This window comes from Scyliorhinus canicula, chromosome 21 (assembly GCF_902713615.1).
Source record: "Scyliorhinus canicula chromosome 21, sScyCan1.1, whole genome shotgun sequence".
NCBI classification, from domain to species: Eukaryota; Metazoa; Chordata; class Chondrichthyes; order Carcharhiniformes; family Scyliorhinidae; genus Scyliorhinus; species Scyliorhinus canicula.
In genome coordinates this window covers 59,530,611-59,556,173 of record NC_052166.1, presented here as the reverse complement: position 1 = coordinate 59,556,173, position 25,563 = coordinate 59,530,611, and the positions used below count along the sequence as shown (strand labels likewise).

General features: G+C 51.4%; 1 protein-coding gene across 4 annotated transcripts in view; it reads left to right on the top strand.

Moving 5' to 3' along the window:
* The window catches only part of LOC119955856 (adenylate kinase isoenzyme 1-like), a 211,274-nt gene that overhangs the window by 172,128 nt on the left and 13,583 nt on the right, over window positions 1-25,563 (top strand). For all 4 annotated transcript variants that reach the window (XM_038782496.1, XM_038782497.1, XM_038782495.1 and 1 more), the window contains 2 exons: window positions 12,445-12,608; window positions 20,401-20,517. In XM_038782496.1, the coding sequence (XP_038638424.1) occupies window positions 12,445-12,608; window positions 20,401-20,517 (281 nt within the window). The remainder of the gene's footprint in view (window positions 1-12,444; window positions 12,609-20,400; window positions 20,518-25,563) is intronic.

Below are 25,563 nucleotides of genomic sequence, written 5' to 3'. Positions count from 1 at the left end.
GAGTCTGCACTGGCCCTTGGAAAGAGCACCCAAATAAGCCCACACCTCCACCCTAACCCTGCAACCCAGTAACCCCCACCCAACACTGTGGCTTCACAGCGCCAGGGTCCCAGGTTCGATTCCCCGCTGGGTCACTGTCTGTGCGGAGTCTTCACGTTCTCCCCGTGTCTGCGTGGGTTTCCTCCGGGTGCTCCGGTTCCCTCCGACAGCCCAAAGACGTGCAGGTTAGGTGGATTGGCCTTGATAAATTGCCCTTAGTGTCTAAAAGGTTAGGAGGGGTTATTGGGTTATGGGGATAGGATGGAAGTGAAGGCTTAAGTGTGTCGGTGCAGATTCGATGGGCCGAATGGCCTCCTTCTGCACTGTATGTTCTATGTATATGTATCTATGTATGTAACGTTTTTGGACACAAAGGGCAATTTATCATGGCCAATCCACCTAACCTGCACATCTTTGGACTGTGGGTGGAAACCGGAGCCCCCGGAGGAAACCCACGCAGACACGGGGAGATCGTGCAGACTCCGCACAGACAGAGACCCAGCGGGGAATCGAACCTGGGACCCTGGAGCTGTGAAGCAACAGTGCTAAGCACTGTGCTACCGTGCTGCCCTATGCTCACATCCCATGATTACGTTTTTAAAAAATTGGGATTTCAGGTACACATTATGAAAATGCCAATAACTAGTACAGAAAATAATCAAAAATATTTGTTTTTATTTTTTATCAATTAAGGGGCAGTTTAGCACAGCCTGACAGTGTGTCACCTCTCGCCCCCTCTGCGGGACTCCCAGAACTTGGCACATCATAATTGAAGGTTCTTTTGTTATTCTGCCTCCATAGATAGTTCAGGTAGTGCCCTATTGGGCCCCCCTCCACCAACACCCTGACTCCCTCCCTCCCCACCACCCTCCTCTCCCCTCACTCCCCACCTCCTCCCTTCTTTTCCCTTCTGTTGGTACAGAGACAAGGGTATCTGGGCGGGATTCTCCGACCCCCCGCCGGGTCTGAGAATCGGCGGAGGGGGGCAGCGTGAATCCTGCCCCCGCCGGCTGTCGAATTCTCCGGCGCCGGAGATTTGGCTGGGGTGGGAATCGCGCCGCGCCAGTCGGCGGCCGCTGGCAGCGGCCTCTCACCCCCCCCCCCCCCCCGTCAATTCTCCGGCCCGCGATGGGCCGAGCGGTGCCCGTTTTCGGCCAGTCCCGCCGGCGTAGGTTACATCAGGTATTTGTTGGCGGGACCTGGCTGCGCGAGCAGCCTCCAGGGGGGCGCGGAGGGATCTGGACCCGATGCTCCGCCCCCGATGGGCCGAGTCCCCACCGGCGTAGGACAAACGGGGAGGCCATTCTGCTGGCAGGAGGAGTTTCGGCAGGGGCTGGGGGGACTGGTGGGGGATGGTCCGGGGTGGTGAGGTGTGTTACAGGGCGGGGCAGTATTTGGCAGGACTTGGCAGGCCGAGTGTAGATTCCAGAATTTCAACTTATGTGCTTCTTCAGTAATAAAAGCACAACTTCCTTCAAATATTTTAATTGGGAAACTTTGGTTGAGCGGTGAGTTGATTCTTAGCATTATGGAAACTCTGGGTGGAGCTGGGAAGAATACATTTGCCTGAGGGCGGAGCGATTCAGCCATGAAAGTAAACAGGTTTTGTGCAAAACGACACAGACTTGTAATAAGCGTTTCTATTACAGGCTAGAAAACAGTCGTGAGGTCAAGTGCACTCGTGATTCTCCCTCCCTTGAACACATATGTGCATCAAAGCAGTAGTGTGAAACCAGTAAGAGCTGGCGCCACGTTGTACAGCATGGCTGCTACAGGCTGCCGCCATGCGCATGCGCAGTCACAGACCCAGCCATTCTAAGGCTATATCCGCAGGTAAAGCTGGGGATGTTAGACGGCACGGCTGCTAGTCCCCCACCAGGCGGAGGATTGGTGCGGGTAGGGGGTGGCCGACATTTTGGTCGTAAGACCTGATGGATCCTGCGGACATAGCCGCAGAATGGGTGAATCCAGCCCTACATCTGAAGATCAATCTCGCGCCAGCCCAAGGAACTTAAATGGACTCCTTGGGCGGGATTCTCCGACCCCCCCCCCCCCCCCCCCCCCCCCCCCCCCCCGCTGGGTCGGAGAATCGCCGGGAGTTGGCGTGAATTCTGCCCCCGCCGTCCTCCAAATTCTCCGGGTCCCCAAAAATCGGCCCGGTGTGAGTCGCGCCGCCTGCCTAGGAGAATGGCAGGGTCCGTCGCGACTCAATGGGCCCCGGCGCTGCCCGAATTCTCCGGCTCGCATTGGGCCAAAGACCCGCCCGTCTTTTGCCAGTCCCGGCGGCGTAAATTGGAGTAGGTCCCTTACTGGCGGGACCTGGCGGCACTGGCGGCCTCTGAGGTTCTTGGGGGGGCACGGGGGGATCTGGCCCCAGGAGGTGCCCCCACGGAGGCCTGGCCCGTGATCGGGACCCACCGATCCGCAGGCGGGCCTGTGCCGTGGGGGCTCTCTATCCTTCTGCATCGGAGGGTGTACCGGTCCGCCATTCCTGGTGCAGAAGCGAATCCCTCTACGCATGCGTGGGAATGATGCCAGCACACGCTGGCACTCCCGTGCATGCGGCAACTCGCGGCGGCCGGCGGAGGCCCTTCGCCGCCGGTTGGTGTGGCGCCAAGCCCCTTTCCCACCGGCTGGCAAACCACTCCGGGGCGGCCCGACGCCAGAGTGATTCACACCACTCCATCCCCGCCGGGTAGGGGAGAATCCCACCCGGGCTCGTGTTTTATATTTCTGACCCACAGCCCCCCCTCACTAAACATGATACAGTGTAACTGTCGTAGTTAATATTTTCCCCGCTTCTGGACTGTGATAGAAAGATTCAACAAGGTTCGTTAGGTAAGCAAAACAAAGCTTTATTTACGAACTACAACTGCTAGCAGTAATGGCTGAAACTTGGGAGTCAGAAGGCAGTCAAATACAAACTGCTGGTTCCTTTCCACGTCTGCGCTATTACAAAGAAATAGGCCGATATTTATACATTATATAACGTGAATACAGCCTGGTCAGGAATTTGATCAAAAGTAAAACATAAGTAATATCATAAAACTGGCGTCTCCATGCTGACCTTTGACGACGGGGTCTCATATCATTATCTTGTCTTTTGATCGCATGTTTAAGAAACGGAACAGACTTGTTTAAAAATGGTAAGAGACGGGTTCTGGCCTATCTTGTCTTATTTAGACTGCTTTGGGTTATGACGAGTTAGTGTTATCAAGTTTACAGAGCCAGCCAGTTTGTAGGTCAAGTTGCCCTTTTCTGCTTGTATTTGTGCCTTAGGTTATGCAAAGTCAGTTTAAATTTCATTGTACCAAGAAACTTGACTAGTTTTCCCAACATGCCATTATTTGCTTCGCACAACACCACATAACCCTCCCTCAGTGTGTGTGATACAGTGTAACCCTCCCTCAGTGCGTGAGATACAGTGTAATCCTCCCTCAGTGAGTTAGATACAGTGTAACCCTCCCTCAGTGAGTGAGATACAGTGTAACCCTCCCTCAGTGTGTGTGATACAGTGTAACCCTCCCTCAGTGAGTGAGATACAGTGTAACCCTCCCTCAGTGTGTGTGATACAGTGTAACCTTCCCTCAGTGTGTGATACAGTGTAACCCTCCCTCAGTGAGTGAGATACAGTGTAACCCTCCCTCAGTGCGTGAGATACAGTGTAATCCTCCCTCAGTGATGTTGATACAGTGTAACCTCCCTCAGTGAGTGAGATTACAGTGTAACCCTCCCTCAGTGGTGTGATACAGTGTAACCCTCCCTCAGTGAGTGAGATACAGTGTAACCCTTCCCTCAGTGTGTGTGATTACAGTGGTAACCCCCTCCCTCAGTGTGTGTGATACAGTGTAACCCTCCCTCAGTGTGTGTGATACAGTGTAACCCTCCCTCAGTGAGTGAGATACAGTGTAACCCTCCCTCAGTGATGTGTGGACTACAGTGTAACCCTCCCTCAGTGAGTGATATACCAGTGTAACCCTCCCTCAGTGAGTGAGATACAGTGTAACCTCCCTCAGTGTAGTGATACAGTGTAACCCTCCTCAGTGAGTGTGATACCAGTGTAACCCTCCCTCAGTGTGTGTGATACAGTGTAACCCTCCCTCAGTGATGTGGATACAGTGTAACCCTCCCTCAGTGTGTGTAGATACAGTGTAACCCTCCTCAGTGAGTGAGATACAGTGTAACCCTCCCTCATGTATGTGATACAGTGTAACCCTCCCTCAGTTGAGTGGATACAGTGTAACCCTCCCTCAGTGAGTGAGATACAGTGTAACCTCCCTCAGTGTAGTGTGATACATGTAACCCTCCCTCAGTGAGTGATGATACAGGTAAACCCTCCCTCAGTGAGTGATACAGTGTAACCTTCCCTCAGTGTGTGTGATACAGTGTAACCCTCCCTCAGGTGTGTGTGATACAGTGTAACCCTCCCTCAGTTTATGTGATACAGTGTAACCTCCCTCAGTGAGTGTGATACAGTGTAACCCTCTCTCAGTGAGTGTGATACAGTGTAACCCTCTCTCAGTGAGTGAGATACAGTGTAACCCTCCCTCAGTGTATGTGATACAGTGTAACCCTCCCTCAGTGAGTGTGATACAGTGTAACCCTCCCTCAGTGAGTGTGATACAGTGTAACCCTCCCTCAGTGAGTGTGATACAGTGTAACCCTCCCTCAGTGTGTGTGATACAGTGTAACCCTCCCTCAGTGAGTGAGATACAGTGTAACCCTCCCTCAGTGAGTGAGATACAGTGTAACCCTCCCTCAGTGAGTGAGATACAGTGTAACCCTCCCTCAGTGTATGTGATACAGTGTAACCCTCCCTCAGTGAGTGTGATACAGTGTAACCTTCCCTCAGTGTGTGTGATACAGTGTAACCCTCCCTCAGTGTGTGTGATACAGTGTAACCCTCCCTCAGTGAGTGTGATACAGTGTAACCCTCCCTCAGTGTGTGTGATACAGTGTAACCCTCCCTCAGTGAGTGTGATACAGTGTAACCCTCCCTCAGTGTGTGTGATACAGTGTAACCCTCCCTCAGTGAGTGAGATACAGTGTAACCCTCCCTCAGTGTATGTGATACAGTGTAACCCTCCCTCAGTGAGTGTGATACAGTGTAACCCTCCCTCAGTGAGTGAGATACAGTGTAACCCTCTCTCAGTGAGTGAGATACAGTGTAACCCTCCTCAGTGGTGTGATACAGTGTAACCCTCCCTCAGTGAGTGAGATACAGTGTAACCCTCCCTCAGTGTATGTGATACAGTGTAACCTTCCCTCAGTGTGTGTGATACAGTGTAACCCTCCCTCAGTGAGTGTGATACAGTGTAACCTTCCCTCAGTGAGTGAGATACAGTGTAACCCTCCCTCAGTGTGTGTGATACAGTGTAACCCTCCCTCAGTGTGTGTGATACAGTGTAACCCTCCCTCAGTGAGTGAGATACAGTGTAATCCTCCCTCAGTGTGTGTGATACAGTGTAACCCTCCCTCAGTGAGTGAGATACAGTGTAACCCTCCCTCAGTGAGTTAGATACAGTGTAACCCTCCCTCAGTGAGTGAGATACAGTGTAACCCTCCCTCAGTGTGTGTGATACAGTGTAACCCTCCCTCAGTGAGTGAGATACAGTGTAACCCTCCCTCAGTGAGTGTGATACAGTGTAACCCTCCCTCAGTGTGTGTGATACAGTGTAACCCTCCCTCAGTGAGTGTGATACAGTGTAACCCTCCCTCAGTGAGTGTGATACAGTGTAACCCTTCCCTCAGTGAGTGAGATACAGTGTAACCCTCCCTCAGTGAGTGTGATACAGTGTAACCCTCCCTCAGTGTGTGTGATACAGTGTAACCCTCCCTCAGTGAGTGTGATACAGTGTAACCCTCCCTCAGTGAGTGTGATACAGTGTAACCCTCCCTCAGTGAGTGTGATACAGTGTAACCCTCCCTCAGTGTGTGTGATACAGTGTAACCCTCCCTCAGTGTGTGATACAGTGTAACCCTCCCTCAGTGAGTGAGATACAGTGTAACCCTCCCTCAGTGAGTGTGATACAGTGTAACCCTCCCTCAGTGAGTGAGATACAGTGTAACCCTCCCTCAGTGTATGTGATACAGTGTAACCCTCCCTCAGTGTGTGTGATACAGTGTAACCCTCCCTCAGTGAGTGAGATACAGTGTAACCCTCCCTCAGTGTGTGTGATACAGTGTAACCCTCCCTCAGTGAGTGAGATACGGTGTAACCTTCCCTCAGTGTGTGTGATACAGTGTAACCCTCCCTCAGTGAGTGAGATACAGTGTAACTCTCCCTCAGTGTGTGTGATACAGTGTAACCCTCCCTCAGTGAGTGAGATACAGTGTAACCCTCCCTCAGTGTGTGTGATACAGTGTAACCTTCCCTCAGTGTGTGTGATACAGTGTAACCCTCCCTCAGTGTGTGTGATACAGTGTAACCTTCCCTCAGTGTGTGATACAGTGTAACCCTCCCTCAGTGAGTGTGATACAGTGTAACCTTCCCTCAGTGGGTGAGATACAGTGTAACCCTCCCTAAGTGTTTGTGATACAGTGTAACCCTCCCTCAGTTTATGTGATACAGTGTAACCCTCCCTCAGTGAGTGAGATACAGTGTAACCCTCCCTCAGTGTGTGAGATACAGTGTGACCCTCCCTCAGTGTGTGAGATACAGTGTGACCCTCCCTCAGTGAGTGAGATACAGTGTAACCCTCCCTCAGTGTATGTGATACAGTGTAACCCTCCCTCAGTGAGTGTGATACAGTGTAACCCTCCCTCAGTGAGTGTGATACAGTGTAACCCTCCCTCAGTGAGTGAGATACAGTGTAACCCTCCCTCAGTGTGTGTGATACAGTGTAACCCTCCCTCAGTGTGTGTGATACAGTGTAACCCTCCCTCAGTGAGTGAGATACAGTGTAACCCTCCCTCAGTGTGTGTGATACAGTGTAACCCTCCCTCAGTGAGTGTGATACAGTGTAACCCTCCCTCAGTGAGTGAGATACAGTGTAACCCTCCCTCAGTGTGTGAGATACAGTGTAACCCTCCCTCAGTGTGTGAGATACAGTGTAACCCTCCCTCAGTGTGTGTGATACAGTGTAACCCTCCCTCAGTGTGTGTGATACAGTGTAACCCTCCCTCAGTGAGTGAGATACAGTGTAACCCTCCCTCAGTGAGTGAGATACAGTGTAACCCTCCCTCAGTTTATGTGATACAGTGTAACCCTCCCTCAGTGAGTGAGATACAGTGTAACCCTCCCTCAGTGTGTGTGATACAGTGTAACCCTCTCTCAGTGTGTGAGATACAGTGTAACCCTCCCTCAGTGAGTGAGATACAGTGTAACCCTCCCTCAGTGAGTGAGATACAGTGTAACCCTCCCTCAGTGTGTGTGATACAGTGTAACCCTCCCTCAGTGAGTGTGATACAGTGTAACCCTCCCTCAGTGTGTGTGATACAGTGTAACCCTCCCTCAGTGTGTGTGATACAGTGTAACCCTCCCTCAGTGTGTGATACAGTGTAACCCTCCCTCAGTGAGTGAGATACAGTGTAACCCTCCCTCAGTGTGTGTGATACAGTGTAACCCTCCCTCAGTGTGTGTGATACAGTGTAACCCTCCCTCAGTGTGTGTGATACAGTGTAACCCTCCCTCAGTGAGTGTGATACAGTGTAACCCTCCCTCAGTGAGTGAGATACAGTGTAACCCTCCCTCAGTGAGTGAGATACAGTGTAACCCTCCCTCAGTGAGTGTGATACAGTGTAACCCTCCCTCAGTGAGTGAGATACAGTGTAACCCTCCCTCAGTGTGTGAGATACAGTGTGACCCTCCCTCAGTGTGTGAGATACAGTGTAACCCTCCCTCAGTGAGTGAGATACAGTGTAACCTTCCCTCAGTGTGTGTGATACAGTGTAACCCTCCCTCAGTGAGTGAGATACAGTGTAACCCTCCCTCAGTGTGTGTCATACAGTGTAACCCTCTCTCAGTGAGTGAGATACAGTGTAACCCTCCCTCAGTGAGTGTGATACAGTGTAACCCTCCCTCAGTGTGTCTGACAGTGTAACCCTCCCTCAGTGTGTGTGATACAGTGTAACCCTCCCTCAGTGAGTGAGATACAGTGTAACCCTCCCTCAGTGAGTGTGATACAGTGTAACCCTCCCTCAGTGTGTCTGACAGTGTAAACCTCCCTCAGTGTGTGTGATACAGTGTAACCCTCCCTCAGTGAGTGAGATACAGTGTAACCCTCTCAGTGAGTGAGATACAGTGTAACCCTCCCTCAGTTTATGTGATACAGTGTAACCCTCCCTCAGTGAGTGTGATACAGTGTAACCCTCCCTCAGTGAGTGAGATACAGTGTAACCCTCCCTCAGTGAGTGAGATACAGTGTAACCCTCCCTCAGTGAGTGAGATACAGTGTAACCCTCCCTCAGTGTGTGAGATACAGTGTAACCCTCCCTCAGTGAGTGAGATACAGTGTAACCCTCCCTCAGTGTGTGAGATACAGTGGGCGGGGTCTCCCGTACCCGGCGGGTTGGGGTTCCCGGCGGGACGATGTGGCGTTGGGCCGTTCAGGGGCGAGGCCCGCCACGGAGTGTTTGGCGCCCAACTGGCTGGCAGGATAGGAGCCTTGCGCCACGCCAACCGGCGGCGAAGGGCCCCTGCTGGCCAGCGCGAGTCGGCGCATGCGCGGGTGTGCCAGGGCGTGCTGCCGTCATCACTGCGCCTGCGCACATGGAGTCACATCCGCACCGGGAATGGAGGATGACCACGGCCTCCCATGCGGAAGGAATAGAGTACCCCCACGGCACAGGCCCGCCTGCGGATTGGTGAGCCCCGATCACGGGCCAGGCCACCGTGAGGGCACCTCCCGGAGCCAGATCCCCCCGCAGCCCCCAAGAACCCTGGAGGCCTAACGTGCTGCTAGGTCCCACCGGCAGGACCGGCATAGACAGGGTGGCACTTAGGCCCATTGTGGGCCATAGAATCCGGACAACCCCAGGGCTCATTGAGTCACTCCGGACCCCGCCATTCTTCGAGGCCGGCGCGCGATTGATGCCGCACTGATTTTTGGGGGGCGGGAGAATTGGGGGGACGGCCGGGGCAGGATACACGCCGACCTCGGCGATTCTCCCACCCGACGGGGGGTCGGAGAATCCTACGTTAGTGTGCGATACAGTGAAGCTGAAAAAAGGCAGCATCTCTGACAGTGCAACACTCTCTCAGTGCTGACACCACGGGCGAGATTCTCCGACAACCCGCCGGGTCGCAGAATCGCCAGGGGCCGGCGCCAATCCCACCCCCGCCATGTCCCTAAGTCTCCGGCAACGGAGATTCGGCGGGGGTGGGAATCACGCATCGCCAGTCGGCAGCCCCCCCCCCAGGCGATTCTCTGGCCCGCGATGGGACAAAGTCCCGCCGCTGTCATGCTGGTCCCGCCGGCTTGGATTAAACCACCTACCTTACCAGCGGGACCAGGCGGCGTGAGCGGGCACCGGCGTCCTGGGGGGGAGCACGGGGCAATCTGGCCCTGGGGGGTGCCCCCACGTGGCCTGGCCCGCGATCGGGGCCCACCGATCTGCGGGCAGGCCTGTGCCGTGGGGGGCACTCTTTTCCTTCCGCCTTCGCCATGGTCTACACCATGGCAGAGGCAGAAGTGACCCCCTCCCCTGCACATGCGCGGGGATGACGTCAGCAGCCGCTGACACTCCGGCACACGCGCGGACTTCTGCCGGCCGGCGAAGTCCCTTCGGCCCCGGCTGGCATGGCGCCAAAGGCCGTTCCCGCCAGCCGGCTGGGTGCCAACCACTCTGGGGCGGGCCCCTCAATGTTAGGGCTTGGCCCCTATCCGCACCTTTGGGGCGGCCCGAGGCCGGAGTGGTTCCCGCCACTCCATCCCGCCGGGACCCCCCGCCCCGCCGGGAAGGGGTGAATCCCGCCCAAGGGCTCTGAATGCATCTGTTTTGTAGTTCAGTTTAATTTGGAATAGCAGGAGTGTATAAATTGTTTTTAGGAAGGGGTATCAAAAGCAGCTCCCGTCTCCCAGTAGGCGAGACACAGATCTCTCCATCTCCAGAGGTGGAATTTCGTAGTCTTGTCTCAGTGGGAGGGGGCAGAGCAGTATCGTGCGGTGAAACGTTAAAATTCCATTGACTTCGAAGGAACTGGAAAATCCTGCTGGTGGGAGCGGCAGCAAAGTTCGGCCCTGGGTTTTCGTTGCCACATCTTTTATTTAAGCTTATTCCTCCTTGCTGCTGTCTCTGTGGCTGGTTTGTCCTGCGCTCTCTGATGCCACCTAGAGTAACTCTCTTCAGCTGCCTTCCTCTTTCTCCGACACCCCTGCCATCTGCTGGTCACATCAAAAACTGCAACTATTTCTCATCGTCTCTGCTCACCACCCTCCCCCACCGGGGGCAATATTTCATTCTCTTTCCCTGAGCACCTGTCGGCTTCATTTATCATGTAATTATTTTGTTAAGTGATGGGGGAGGGGGTGTGGTTGGCAGGAGGCTATAGTTTGTCCTATTCCCATTTGCTTTCCTGTCTAACTCTACGTATCCCAGTACCCAGGGGAGCAGCTGTCAGCCCCCCCTCCCCCCCACCCCCCACCATCTAGCCATCATTTCTGTCACTTGGAAGCCGTGACTTCAGCTGCCTCTTCACATTTGCTGAGTCAAGTTCTGTGATTTGATCTCAATAGATTTATTTACCTCCAAACCTTTTCTTTAATATTTGAAATTCCCTCAACAAACTCCACTCGGATCTCTGACACCTTGCCACAGAGGAGCCTCGGGCTACGTTGACCATGTGGCATTGTTCCATTTTTGTTACTCATTCTGTGGGACGCTGTTGGCAAGCCGACATTTATTGCCATCCCTCGGCGCACTTTGAGGAGACGGTGCCGAGTTTTCGTCCTGAACCAGCCATGTGGTTGAAGTACTGTTCAGCCGGGCGTTGCAGGATTTTAACCCAGCGCCGATTGGACCATTCTTCGGTTTCTATGCTGGAGAGTCTGGTTTTCAGGTCTTCTGGCCACTGTCAGATACCCATGTGGTTGGCATGGTAGCACAGTGGTTAGCACTGTCGCTTCACAGCACCAGGGTCTCAGCTTCGATTCCCGGGTTGGGTGACTGTCAGAGCGGAGTCTGCACGTTCTCCCCGTATCTGCGTGGGTTTCCTCCGGGTGCTCCGGTTTCCTCCCACAAGTCCCTAAAGACGTGCTTGTTAGGTGAATTGGACATTCTGAATTCTCCCGAACAGGCACCGGAGTGCGGCGACTCGGGGATTGTCACAATAACTTCACTGCAGTGTTAATGTAAGCCTACTTGTGATAATAAAGATTATTATTATTTGAAACGGACTGCTTATTCTCCATTATTTTTCCTTTGAAACAAGAGTCTCTCTGATCTCCCACTTCCTCCTGATCCCCAAACAAGCAGACACAATTTACTTTAATTTATTTTATGATTAATTCTCATTTACATCTTTGGTTTGCCCTTATGCTGGGAATATGAAACTTCTTTTTGTGCTTCATAACTGATATTTTTTTATCCACAGAACCATGGTCTAATTTACCCAAGAGTGTGGATAAAGAGTTCCTTCCACACTTAACAATTCAATGCCACAGAAATCTCCATTACCAGTACCTCCCAATGTTCACCTCGGGCCACAGACTTAATTTGTTAGCTAATCTAGTCGCTTATCTGATATATTTTCAATTCCTTTCACCAAGGTTTCTCCATGTGAATTTTCTTCTCCCAGCCATACAGCCCATTCACATTGCTTCCCATCCGGAATTCTTCAGGTCTGTCAGTGGCCGCCCTACGGACAGTCAAGAGTGTATGTCCAAGTCGGAATGCTGTCGGTGTCAACTCGCTGCCCTTGCAGCAGTGGAGGCTGGTCTTATTTAAGGCAGAGTCAGATGGATTTTGGGCAGGAAGGGGAGTCAAGGACTATTCAGGGCTGACTGAAAAGTGAAACCACAACCTGGTCAGCCATGATCTTACTGAAGGGCGGAGTAGGCTCGAAGGGCCGACTCCTGATCCTAAGTCCTCTGATGTCATTGTACTTGCTGAAGGTCAGTTATCCCGCGTGAGCCTTAATAGTGAATATTATCAGACTTTTCACTCAATGGGGACATCACAGTCAGGCATTATGCTGTCAGCACGTAGATCGGCTTGTCTTAAAAAGTGCACGTATGGGGGGGTCTATGAACACTCGCCGCCTGGGCCCACCCATGAAGAAAGGCCACAAGGCAGGAGTGTGGAAATTGGCCAGGGAAAATACTTTTGAAAAACATGTTGAATTGTCAACATGAAAATGATGCTGAAAGGTATCTAAAACACGATACTGAAGCTGTTTAGTGGGTTTTTCTGGGGGTGTCCAGGCATTGCTTTGCTAACGTCGTGTCTTCTTTCATCCATGAATAGGAGGCCCAGGATCTGGCAAGGGAACGCAGTGCGAGAAGATCGTGCACAAGTATGGCTACACTCACCTGTCCACCGGTGACCTGCTGAGGGCAGAGGTCAATTCGGGGTCAGAGAGAGGAAAGACCTTCCATAAAATCATGGAGGGAGGGGGTCTCGTACCTCTGGTAAGTTGAATTACAGTGAGAATCAGTCGCTAAAGTGTGTGACTCCCCAATCATCTCAAGTGTGTTTTTCGGCGATGGAAGCAGCCCACTGGCGGCATTTACTGATTCCGTTAACTGCACCCTCGTCGCCAGAACACCTATGCGCCGGCGTGGGGCCAGAATATCCGCCGGCATGAACAGCCATAGGGGCAGAAATAAGCCAATCGGCTCATCAAGTTTGATCAGCCATTCAACGAGTTCAGGACTGATCTGATATGATAATCCTCAACTCCACTTTCCCAACTCATCCCCATCACCCTGGATTCCATTAATAATTAAAAATCTGACTATCCCAACCTTGAACGAACCTAACGACCTAGCCTCTACAACAGTGATGGGCAACCTAGGCTAGTGAGTGGGCCACAAGAGTGGCCCTCCTTCATCTCAGTGGGCGGCAAGACTGAAATCAGGCCTGTTCATTAACCTTGACCCCATGAATATGGTTAAATACATTTAATACCATCTGAAAGTGTCAGACCAGACCAGGCTAAGGAAGGGCTGGATTAGCCAGGTCTTCCACTCGGACTTGGACTCGAAGTCCAGAGGGGTGGCAATCATGATCAACAAGCGCGTGCAATTTGAGGCAGAGGGCATATCCGCAGACAGGGGGGGCAGATACCTGATGGTATGGGGCAGACTGGAGGGGAGAAGAGTGGTGCTGGTGAATATATATGCCCCGAACTGGGATGACGTGGACTTCATTAAAAGAGTGCTGGGGAAGATCCCGGACCTGGATTCTCGCAGGCTAATAATGGGAGGGGACTTTAACATGGTCCTTGACCCGACTTTGGATCGGTCGTGTCCCAGAACGGGTAGACTCTCAGCAATGGCAAGGGAGCTGAAAGGGTTTATGGAGCAAATGGGGGCAGTGGACCCCTGGAGAGAGGGACAGCCAACAGGAAGGGGCTACTCGTTTTACTCGCACGTCCATAAAGTATATTCCAGGATAGATTTCTTTGTAATAAGCAGGGACTGTATGGGGGAGGTAAAGAACACGGAATACTCAGCAATTACCATTTCAGACCATGCCCCGCATTGGGTGGACCTGCAGTTCGGGGGAGCGAGTTATCAACGCCCGCAATGGAGGCTAGATGTGGGACTGCTGTCGGAGGAGGGGATCTGCGAGAGGCTTCGGAAATGTATAAAAAATTACCTGCAGGTGAATGACACTGGGGAGGTCTCAGCGGCGACCGTGTGGGAGGCGCTAAAGGCAGTAGTGCGGGGGGAGCTGATTTCAATTGGGGCCCACAGAGCCAAGGCAGACCGGGCAGAGATGGATAGATTGGTCAGGGAAATGGGTCGGATAGATGAAGAGCACGCGGAGTCCCCGGGGGAGGTTTTACTCAGGGAGAGGCAGAGGCTACAGGCGGAACTGGGGGCACTATCCACGAGCAGGGCCGTGGAACAGCTTAGGAAGGCGAGGGGAGTGGTGTACGAGTATGGGGAAAAGGCTAGCAGACTGTTAGCGCAGCAACTCAGGAGGAGGGAGGCGGCCAGGGAAATAGGTAGAGTGAGGGACGAGGGGGGGCGCAAAGTGGAGGATCCGGCAGAATTGAATAGGGTATTCCGGGACTTCTATCGTAAGCTGTATACTTCGGAGCCGCCGGAAGAACCGGAGGGGATGAAAAGGTTTCTGGACGGGTTAACATTCCCAACAGTTGGGGGGGGGGGGGCGAGTGGAAGAGCTGGGGGCCCCGATTAGAGTAGAGGAGGTATTGGGGGGCCTAAAGGGCATGCAGTCGGGGAAGTCCCCGGGGCCGGATAGATACCCAGTAGAGTTTTATAGGAAGTTCTCTGAGCTGGTGGGCCCGGTCTTGGCGAGGGTTTTCAATGAGGCAAGGGACAGAGGGACCCTGCCACCGACAATGTCACAAGCCACCATATCTCTGATATTGAAGCGGGGTAAAGACCCGGAGGTGTGCGGGTCCTACAGGCCAATCTCCCTGATTAATGTAGACGCCAAGCTCCTGGCAAAGGTACTGGCGGGTAGAATGGAGGACTGTGTACCGGAGGTGATTGGGGAGGATCAAACGGGGTTCGTGAAAGGTAGGCAGCTGGCGGCCAATCTGAGGAGATAGCTCAATGTGATAATGATGCCCCCGGCGGGTAGAGAGGTGGAGGTAGTGGTGGCAATGGACGCCGAGAAGGCCTTTGACCGGGTGGAGTGGGACTATCTATGGGAGGTGCTCGGACGGTTTGGGTTCGGGGAGGGATTGGTGGATTGGATCAAATTATTATATCAGGCCCCGAGGGCCAGCGTCAGGACCAACAGAGAAGTGTCGGAGTACTTTAGGTTGTACCGAGGGACCGCCCGCTCTCCCCGCTGCTGTTTGCGCTGACCATAGAGCCGCTGGCGATTGCGCTGAGAGCCGCAGAGGGTTGGAAGGGGATGGTGAGGGGCGGGGTTGAACACAGGGTTTCTCTTTATGCAGACGACCTGCTCCTGTACGTGTCGGACCCAGTGGCCGGGATGGGAACTATACTGGGAATGCTGAGGGAGTTCGGCCAGTTCTCAGGATACAAATTAAATACGGTCAAGAGTGAAATGTTTGTGGTCCAGGCAAGGGGCCAGGAGAACAGATTGAGAGGGCTACCGTTTAGGCTAGTTGAGGAAAATTTCCGGTATTTGGGAATCCAGGTGGCACGAGACTGGGGCAGGCTGCATAAGTTAAATTTGGCCAGGGTGGTGGAGCAAATGAAGGGAGAGTTTCGGAGATGGGATGCACTCCCGCTGTCGCTGGCAGGGAGGGTGCAGACTGTAAAGATGACAATCCTCCCTCGATTTTTGTTTATTTTTCAGTGCCTCCCGATCTTTATCCCACAGTCCTTCTTCAAAAGAGTTAACGGGCTGATCATGAGCTTTGTCTGGGCGGGAAAGTCTCCGCGGGTGAAGAAGGCGATGTTGGAGAGGAACTGCAGCGAGGGAGGGCTGGCTTTGCCAAGTCTGGTCAATTATTACTGGGCGGCCAACATCGCTATGATAAGGAAGTGGATGGTGGGTACGGGGTCTATTTGGGAGCGGGTGGAGGCGGCTTCGTGCAGGGGCTCCAGTTTGGAAGCCCTGGTCACGGCTCCTCTACCGCTGCCGCCGGCCAAGTACACCATCAGCCCGGTAGTAGTGGCGACCCTGCGGATATGGGGCCAGTGGAGGAGGCATGTGGGGGAGATGGGGGCGTCTGTCTGGGCGCCAATCTGCGACAACCATCGGTTTGCCCCCGGCAGAATGGATGGGGGGTTCTGAGTATGGCGGCGAGCAGGGGCGGGAAGGGTGGGTGATATGTTCCTGGAAGGGAGCTTCGCGAGTTTGAGGAGCTTGGAGGAGAAATTTGGGTTGGTAAGGGGAAATGATTTTAGATACCTACAGTTGCGGGACTTTGTTCGTAGACAGGTCCCATCTTTCCCGCGCCTCCCGCTAATGGGGATCCTAGACAGAATAGTCTCTGGGAGGGACGAAGGGGAGGGTAGAGTCTCGGGTATTTATAAGGTGCTCATGAGGGAGGAAGGGTCCCAGACAGAGGAACTGAAACTTAAATGGGAGGAGGAGCTAGGCGGGGAAATGGAGGATGGGCTGTGGGCAGAGGCCCTGAGTAGGGTAAACTCGACCGCGACGTGTGCTAGGCTCGGGCTGATCCAATTTAAGGTCGTTCATCGGGCCCATATGACGGTGGCTCGGATGAGCAAATTTTTCGGGATAGAGGACAAATGCGCTAGGTGCGCGGGAGGACCAGCGAACCATGTTCACATGTTCTGGGCATGCCCTGAGCTGAGGGGCTACTGGGAGGGATTTGTGGGGGTCATGTCCCAGGTGCTAAAAACAAGGGTGGTGATGAGTCCAGGGGTGGCAATTTTTGGGGTTTCGGAAGACCCGGGCGTCCAGGGGGAGAAAGAGGCCGATGTGTTGGCCTTTGCTTCCCTGATAGCCCGGCGACGAATATTATTGGCGTGGAGGGACTCGAAGTCCCCGAAGACTGAGTGGTGGCTTGCGGACATGTCGAGTTTCCTGGGGATGGAAAAAATTAAGTTTGCCTTGAGGGGATCTGTGCAGGGGTTCACCCGGAGGTGGCAACCATTTATTGACTTCTTTGCGGGAGAGTGAGCGTCAGCAGGGGGGTGGAGGGGAGTAGAGTAGAGTAGGAGGGAAAATATGGCGGGTAGTACCGGTGGGAGAGGAGCGGGCTTATGCAATATGTTATGGTGGAAGTATTGAAAGTATGTGGATGTTTGCACATTTTTGCCTTTTTTGCTTCTTTTCTGATGATGTCTGTAACTGTTTATAAAGCCAAAAACTACCTCAATAAAATTGTTTATTAAAAAAAATACATTTAATACACACCTAATATTTCTTGATGCGCAATAGAAAATGCTAATTGTTTATGTATTAATAGAAATGTCATCAAGTGTCAGGGGCTGTTTAGCACAGGGCTAAATCGCTGGCTTCGACAGCAGACCAAGCAGGCCAGCAGCACGGTTCGATTCCCATAACAGCCTCCCCAAACAGGCGCCGGAATGTGGCGACTAGGGGCTTTTCACAGTAACTTCATTGAAGCCTACTCGTGACAATAAGCGATTTTCATTTTTCAACTTCAAATGGCAAACACAAAATAAATATTTGCACTTGGACACAGAGTGCGCGCACGGCTCTCACAGTCAATGTTGTGAACAATCAGCACCTCACCTCCATTCACCTGTCTTCGCTTTAGGCGCAAATCTTTTCAGTCATACCGGTAAGAAAAAAACCTATGCGGACAGAAATCAGGGGAAAGTGGCAACGCTGCGCTTGGGAACCGATCAACAAAATGTCTTGTGGTTGCACTCAGAATCCGGATAGTCCGAACGTGGCCCCGGGCCGCAGGTTGCGCACCCCTGTTCTACAGCTCTCTGCGGTAAAGAATTCCACAGATTCACTACCTCTTAGAGAAGAAATTCCTGCTCACCCCTGTCCTAAATGGGCGACCCCCTTACTCTGAGATGAATGACCCTCCGGCTCTGAGAATTTTCTTTTGAGGTACAAGCGGCTTTTACAAGTCAGTTTTAATTGATTGCTGCTGAGTGTGTTGTTTCCTTTATCGGAATGTATTTATGCAGAGTCGCAGCAAGCACTCTGCATTGTCCTACACATTAGCACCTGAAACACTTTGCTCAGCTGCCTGAGGCTTCAGTTAATTGATAAAAATGAAATGAAATGAAATTCGCTTATTGTCACGAGTAGGTTTCAAATGAAGTTACTGTGAAAAGCCTCTAGTCGCCACATTCCGGCGCCTGTTCGGGGAAGCTGGTACAGTAATTGAACTGTGCCGCTACCCTGCCTTGGTCTGCTTTAAAAGCCAGCGATTTAGCCCTGTGCTAAACAAGCCCCTTAATCACTTATTGTCACGAGTAGGCTTCAATGAATTTACTGTGAAAAGCCCCTAGTCGCCACATTCCAACACCTGTTTGTGGAGGCTGGTATGGGAATTGAACCTGCGCTGCTGGCTGTGTTCTGCATTGCAAGCCAGCTCTTTAGCCCACTGTGCTAAACCAGCCCTCAATATGTTTGTTCACTGTGTGTTTGGTGTTCTCTTTTTCATCTGATGTCAAGCGAGCAGCTTCTTTGCGTACAGTGTTTGCATTTGCCTACCCTACAGTTAAATGCCTTGAATTTGTTTCATAGAACCTTCCAGAACAGAAGGAGGCCATTTGGCCCATCATGCCTCTGCCATCCCTTTTGACAGAGCTGTCCACTTAGCAGTACCCAACCGTTTTTTGTTTCTCACCCCTAAAGCTTTCTTTATTTTTAAGTATTTATCTAATTGGAAAATTGCTGTTGAATCTGTTTCTATCACCCTTTGGGGCAATCACTTCCAGATCACAATGACTCACAGCATAATTAAAAAGCAAAAAGAATTCCCCCCATTTCCCTCATTACGTCTTGTTTTTTGACAATTGTCTTAAAATCGGTGTCCTCTGGTGATCCTCCTGCCGTTGAAAGCAGATCCACCCCCCCATTAAAAACATAATAAAAACGCTCATTGTCGTAGCTGCTGCAACGTTAACGTGTTTTAAATAATTGTGCCTAACATAGATGAGATAACAGTACGCTGTTCTTGCTCCAAATTCCACCTCAGCCTCCAATATTCTCATAACACAAGAATGTGCTCATTACTGCCTGTGACAGCTGGGGCAAAATTGAACCTGTTTCAATGTAATCTCGCTGAGCTCCGAGCTCATCAATTTAAAAATCATATAAGCCCAAAAGACAAATGAGCTTTGGCCACAGATAATAAACACACACACACACACGTGTGCACATACCCAAACACAGGCCACACTCATGTACCACTCACGCACCATACTCTCACATCAATCACATACCACACACACTCCCCCCGTACACACACCGCATATAAACATGCGCACAGATCACACACACCGCACGCGCAAGCACATCACACTCACCACCCACACATTACCACTCACACTCCACCCACACACACAGACCACACACACTCTCTCACCACTTACACTGTACCCACACATGTGTGCATAGACACACAAACATGTGGCTTCACAGCGCCAGGGTCCCAGGTTCAATTCCCAGCTGGGTCACTGTCTGAGCGAAGTCTGTACGTTCTCCCCGTGTCTGCTTGGGTTTCCTCTGGGTGCTCCAGTTTCCTCCATTAGAAAGACGTGCTGTTAGGTAATTTGGACATTCTGAATTCTCCCTCTGTGTACCCGAACAGGCGCCGGAATGTGGCGACTAGGAGCTTTTCACAGAAACTTCATTGCAATGTAAGCCTACTTGTGACAATAAAGATTATTATTAAAAACACACAATCACATACCTCACTCACCACACACACAGCGCCGGCTTTAGGGTTGCTGGCGCCCCGGGCAAGCTGAACTTCGGCGCCCTTGGGGGGGGGGGGGGGCCGAGGGGGGGGGGGGGGGCCGAGGGGGGGCGGGGCCGAGGGGGGGCGGGGTGGCGGGGCCGAGGAGGGGCGGACCCGAGGGGGGGGGCCGAGGAGGGGCGGGGCCGAGGGGGGGCGGGGGCCGAGGGGGGGCGGACCCGAGGGGGGGGGGCGGACGCGGGGGGGGGGGGACGCGGGGGGCGGGCGGACCCGAGGGCGGGGCGGGGGGGCGGACCCGAGGGCGGGGCGGGGGGCGGACCCGAGGGCGGGGCGGACGCGGGGGGGGGCGGACCGAGCCGGGGGGCCGCCCTGGGGGCGGGCGGCCACCGCGCATGCGCTGGTTGGCACCGGCCCAACTGCGCATGCGCGGGACCCGAGTCTCTGCCGTCCCCGAGCACATGGCGCCCCGGGCGACAGCCCGAGTTGCCGGTGCCTTGAGCCGGCCCTGCACACACAGGCACATGTGCACACCGCACACCATCACATGCATACACATTTGCACACTACACACAAACACACCACAGACAATGTGTGCGAGCACACCATACACACAGGTTCGCAAATACACGCGTTCGCAGACACATGCACTGGCACAGAAACGCGCACTTGCACAGAAACATACACTCACTCACACACTCTCACATGCAAACGCACTCGCATGTACACACACTCTCACACATTTTTAGGCCACAGTGTAAACAGTTTATAATTTCTGTTTTAATTGAGCTGTGCCACTCTTTCTTACCATTTCTCTATGTTTAATAGTTTGATGGTGTAGCTTGTAGGTGAATAGCATGTATTTTGTTTTTTTTTAATCCGCAGTTCCTGTATATTGAAAACCCTCTGTACCCATCTTGTTTCCTCAGGAAACTATCCTGGAAATGCTGAGGGACGCCATGATTGCCAAGGCAGACGTCTCGAAGGGCTTCTTGATTGATGGCTACCCCCGGGAAGTGAAGCAAGGAGAAGAATTTGAGAAGCGGGTACAGGGTTTTGTGGCATTGGGGGGGGGGGGGGGGGGGGGGGGTGCATATGGAGACAGATCACCTGAAACACTGTCTGACTCTTCTTTGAATCTAAATGATCCCACAGTATCATTCAGAGGACAGCAGAGCAGTTCTCCCCGGAGTCCTGCCTAATATCTAACCCTCGAGCAACGTCACTATTTGGTCATTGGCCCAAATTTTTCTTTGAGTGGTAACGTGATGCCACTGACCTGTGAGAAAGCTGCCCATAAAGAGCGGGCAGTCTCTGTGCCACGGATTTTCCCTGTCCCCGCATTAATTTGGCTCCGGCTCCAACTGTATGGACCTCATCAAACAGCGAGTCCCATTGAAATATTCTCACAGGTTGCCAACCAGGAAGTAAAATGCACCGATTGTCCTTCAAATGGGACTGATTTTTTTTCTGAAGAGTACCCAATTATTTTTTTCCCAATTAAGGGGCAATTTAGCGTGGCCAATCCACCTACCCTGCACATTCCATCCAGGGCCGGAATTCCAACCCGTCTCCTCAGCGCCGTAGGTAACAATGCTAACCATTGTGCCATGTGCAGCCCTGTCCTTCATTTATTAATCGTTTTACAGAGAGCGAAGTAAAGATTTGCACGCAGGCGTTTGTTTAAGGTAGAAATTGAAATATAACCGTGTACAAAGTGACGTTTTTACAATATCAAAAAGCTATGGTGTGATCCCTTCTTAATGAAGCTAATTTACGCCCCACAGATACAGAAATATTTTTCAGGGCCAGAAAGTCTCTACAGCAGAAATTATGATTTAGTTTTACACCCAATTGTACCTTATTCAACAAGTCTTAACTTTTTCAAAGTTTTTTTTTAGCGTCGCTGATTGTCAAAAAATGGAAGTTCAACCTAATTCTAGTGCATTCAAGAGAACTCAATCTTTGAGAAAGTTAACAGCCGCACCCTGACCAGAACTTTGGAATTTCCATGCCTGACCGTGGGTGTGTGAATGCCAGAGGCTGCTGTCAGTTTCACAATTGCAACAATGAAGGCTGCTGGCTGTTTCACCATAATTACAACTTTAAAATCTGGGCCATTGTCTCATTGTTGTTTGTGAGAGTTTATGCAAATTGACTGCTGTGTTTCCTGTGTGGCCACTACAATGGTGGCTACACCTACAAAAATGCTTAAATTGGCCGCAAGACACTGTTGGGATGGCCTGAGATTGTGCAAGTGCGACACAAATGCAAGTTCTCACCTTCCTTCTTTGCTTGGCTTGAAGCCAAGTGTTTGTCGCCTTGCATTCCCAGACTGAATTAGTCATGAGAGATCACTGTGACTTTTCCCAGAGATACTCTGTTTCCTCCTCTCTGTTATCGTCTGAGGTCGGCTCTATTGTGATGCCTCCCTTGGACAAATAGCCCACTGGCACTCCGCATCCAGACTAAGAATTAACAGCTTGGCCACTGGATAATAACAATATAATAATCGCTTATTGTCACAAGTAGGCTTCAATGAAGTTACTGTGAAAAGCACCTAGTCGCCACATTCCGGCGCCTGTTCAGGAAGGCTGGTACGGGAAGGGCCTGTTAAACTGTAACCCGCTGTATCCAAGTGGAATTAGTGGCAAGGGGAAAGCAGTTGAGAGATTGCTGCTGATGGGACTGCAGAGGTGCCTGATCATCGGTTGGAGGTACTGTGTGCAGTTTTGGCTTCCTCTTCGAAGAAAGCATATATGCTTGCCAAAGAAGGGAGTGCAGCAAATGTTCACCAGACTGATTCCTGGGATGGCATGATTGTCGTATGAGGAGATGTTGGACCAACTAGGCCTCTTTTACTGGAATTTAGAGGGGTTCTAATTGAAACAGACAAAATTCTGACAGGACTGGCATACTGGATGCATCTGTAGGGAGAGAAAAGAGCTAATGGTTCGAGTCCAGATGACCCTTTGTCAGAAAAAGTGGGAAATATTTATACTGTGAGTGAGAATGAAAGATGAGTCATAGCCACCGAAACCCAGGGAAATGGGGTGCTAATAGCCACAGAAAGCAAGGGGAAAGAGTGGCAATGGCAGTCCCCAGAGAGAACAAAAGGTGTGAACGGCCAAACTGCAGAGAAACTAACATCAGAGGGTAAACGGTGACAGATGTAGATGAGGGGGGAGGGGAAGGGGGAAGCAAATGGGAGAAAGGGTAAGGAAAGGTGGATAAGATTGGGGGGGGAGGGGTGAATGTAAAGAAAGTAAGAAGTCTGACAACACCAGGTTAAAGTCCAACAAGTTTGTTTTGAATCACTAGCTTTCGGAGCACTGCGCCTTCCTCAGGTGAATCAGTGCTCCGAAAGCTAGTGATTCGAAACAAACCTGTTGGACTTTAACCTGGTGTTGTAAGACTTCTTACTGTGCTCACCCCAGTCCAACGCTGGCATCTCCACATCATATATAAAGAAAGACATGAAAGAAAGAAATGGTTAAAAACAGTTAAAATGAAATGGGATGAAAACAAATGGGTCGAGGTGGGTTAGAGCTGATCATCTGAAGTTGTTGAATTCGATGTTGCGACCGGAAGGCTGTAGTGTGCCTAACCGGAAGATAAGATGTTGTTCCTCCAGTTTGCGTTAAGCTTCGCTGGAACATTGCAGCAGGCCAAGGACAGACATGTGGGCATGGGAGCAGGGTCTTGTGTTAAAATGGCAATCAATGGGAAGGTTAGGGTCCTGAATACGCACAGACCGAAGATGCTCAGCAAAGCAATCACCCAGTCTGCGTTTGGTCTCTCCGATATAGAGGAGACCACATTGGGAGCAGTGAATGCAATAGACCAGATTGAAAGAGGTGCAAGTGAAACGCTGCTTAACCTGGAATGAGTGTTTTGGGCCTGGGATGATAAGCATGGAAGAGGTAAAGGGGCAGGTGTTACACCTGCTGCGATTGCATGGGAAGGTCGCATGGATGATGGGAGAGGCTGGATGCGGGGACGTTGCTTCTCCTGGGGGGGGGGGGGGGGGGTTCAAGAACAAGGGGTCACAGTCTCAGGATACAGAGTCGGCCATTTAGAACTGAGATGAGGAGAAACCTCTTCACTCTGAGGGTGGTGAACCTGTGGAATTCTCTACCACAGTAGGCTGTGGAGGCCAAATCACGGAATATATTTAAGAAGGAAATAGATTTCTACCTTATAAAGGCATCAAAGATGTGGAGAGAGCGTGGTGTGGAGATACAGGATCAGCCACGATCATACTGAATGGCGGAGCAGACTCAAAGGGCTGAATGGCCCCCTCCTGCTATTTTCTATGTTTCCAATCTGTACTTGGAAGAGGCCGAAGAGTTTCCCCTTGACCTGGGGATTGGACGGAGGAATAGAACATAGAACAGTACAGCACAGTACAGGCCCTTGAGCCCACGAGGGGATGGTTTAGAACTAAATCGCTGGCTTTGAAAGCAGACCAAGGCAGGCCAGCAGCGCGGGTTCAATTCCCGTACCAGCATCCCCGAACAGGCACCAGAATGTGGTGACTAGGGGCTTTTCGCAGTAACTTCATTTGAAGCCTACTTGTGACAAGAAGCGATTTTCATTTCATTTTCATGTTGTGCCGACCATTTATCCTAATCTAAGATCAACCTGACCTACACCCCTTCAATTTACTGCTGTCCATGTGCCCGTCTAAGAGTCGCTTAAATGTCCCTAATAACTTTATCTCCACCACCTTTGCTGGCAATGCATTCCACACACCCACCACTCTGTGTAAAGAACCTACCTCTGACATCTCCCCTATACCTTCCTCCAATCACCTTAAAATTATGTCCCCTCATGACAGCCATTTCCACCCTGGGGAAAAGTCTCTGGCTATCCACTCTATCCATGCCTCTCATCACCTTATACACGTCTATCAAGTCACCTCTCTGCCTTCTTCGCTTCTGTGACAAAAGCCCTAGCTCCCTCAATCTTTCTTCATAAGACATGTCCAGTCCAGGCAGCATCCTGGTAAATCTCCTCTGTACCCTCTCCAAAGCATCCACATCCTTCCTATAATGAGGTGACCACAACTGGACACAATATTCCAAGTGTGGTCTAACCAGGGTTTTATAAAGCTGCAGCAAAACCTCGCGGCTCTTAAACTCAATCCCCGTGTTAATGAACGGCAATACACCATACGTAAATTCTGAAGCAGTTCAGAGATGGTTTGGACTTAGGGTGACAGTGTAGTGTGTAATTTGTGCGCTATTGATTCAGTTCTGAAGATTGACACGATCAGGCCAGTCAGTGACAATATCATAGCAGGGCTGGATGCTGCTGAAAGAGCCGATCCCATAGCCCAAGACCAGCCCCACTAATCAACCTGTTCACTGAGCAATAGGACACTAAATACCAAAGGAACTAGAAAACAAATCCTTCAAAACCCTGAGAAAAGATGTCTTTATACAGTTATTCCAGGGTTGATCAGAGTCTTTGTGATTCATCTTCAATCTTAATCAGTGAATTTCTTTTGTACTTAATAATCAAAGCTACAAAGGATTATTAACACTCATGCCCTTTGTGTTTCCGTCTCTGAGTGTATTCATCAGTAAAGTTCTCTTGTTAAGGGTCAGTTAGCTTGAAAGTGCAGGGGACCTGACTTAATGCTGATGGAAGTTTTAACATAGATGTTTTCCACCTGGGTTAATCATGCAAGGACACTAAACAAAGGTGCGCCAGCTCTTGCCAAATAAATTAAGCTACTCTGTCAGGCTCATCGGAGACCACTTTGGCTTTGGGCGAGATCAGATCAGTTGCCCGGTTCAACCATCTCTCTCAAAAAGAATCATAAGACAGGACTGAGTGAAAAGAGGTCGGTGTTATGGGTAGCGACCAGTAAAGGGTTAACCTGAAATATTTTCTCTCCTCTCCCCTTCTATCTCTGGCAGGCCGAGTGTCGATTCCAGAATTTCAACTTATGTGCTTCTTCAGTAATAAAAGCACAACCTCCTTCAAATATTATAATTGGGAAACTTAGGTTGGGCGGTGAGTTGATTCTTAGCATTATGGAAACTCTGGGTGGAGCTGGGAAGAATACATTTGCCTGAGGGCAG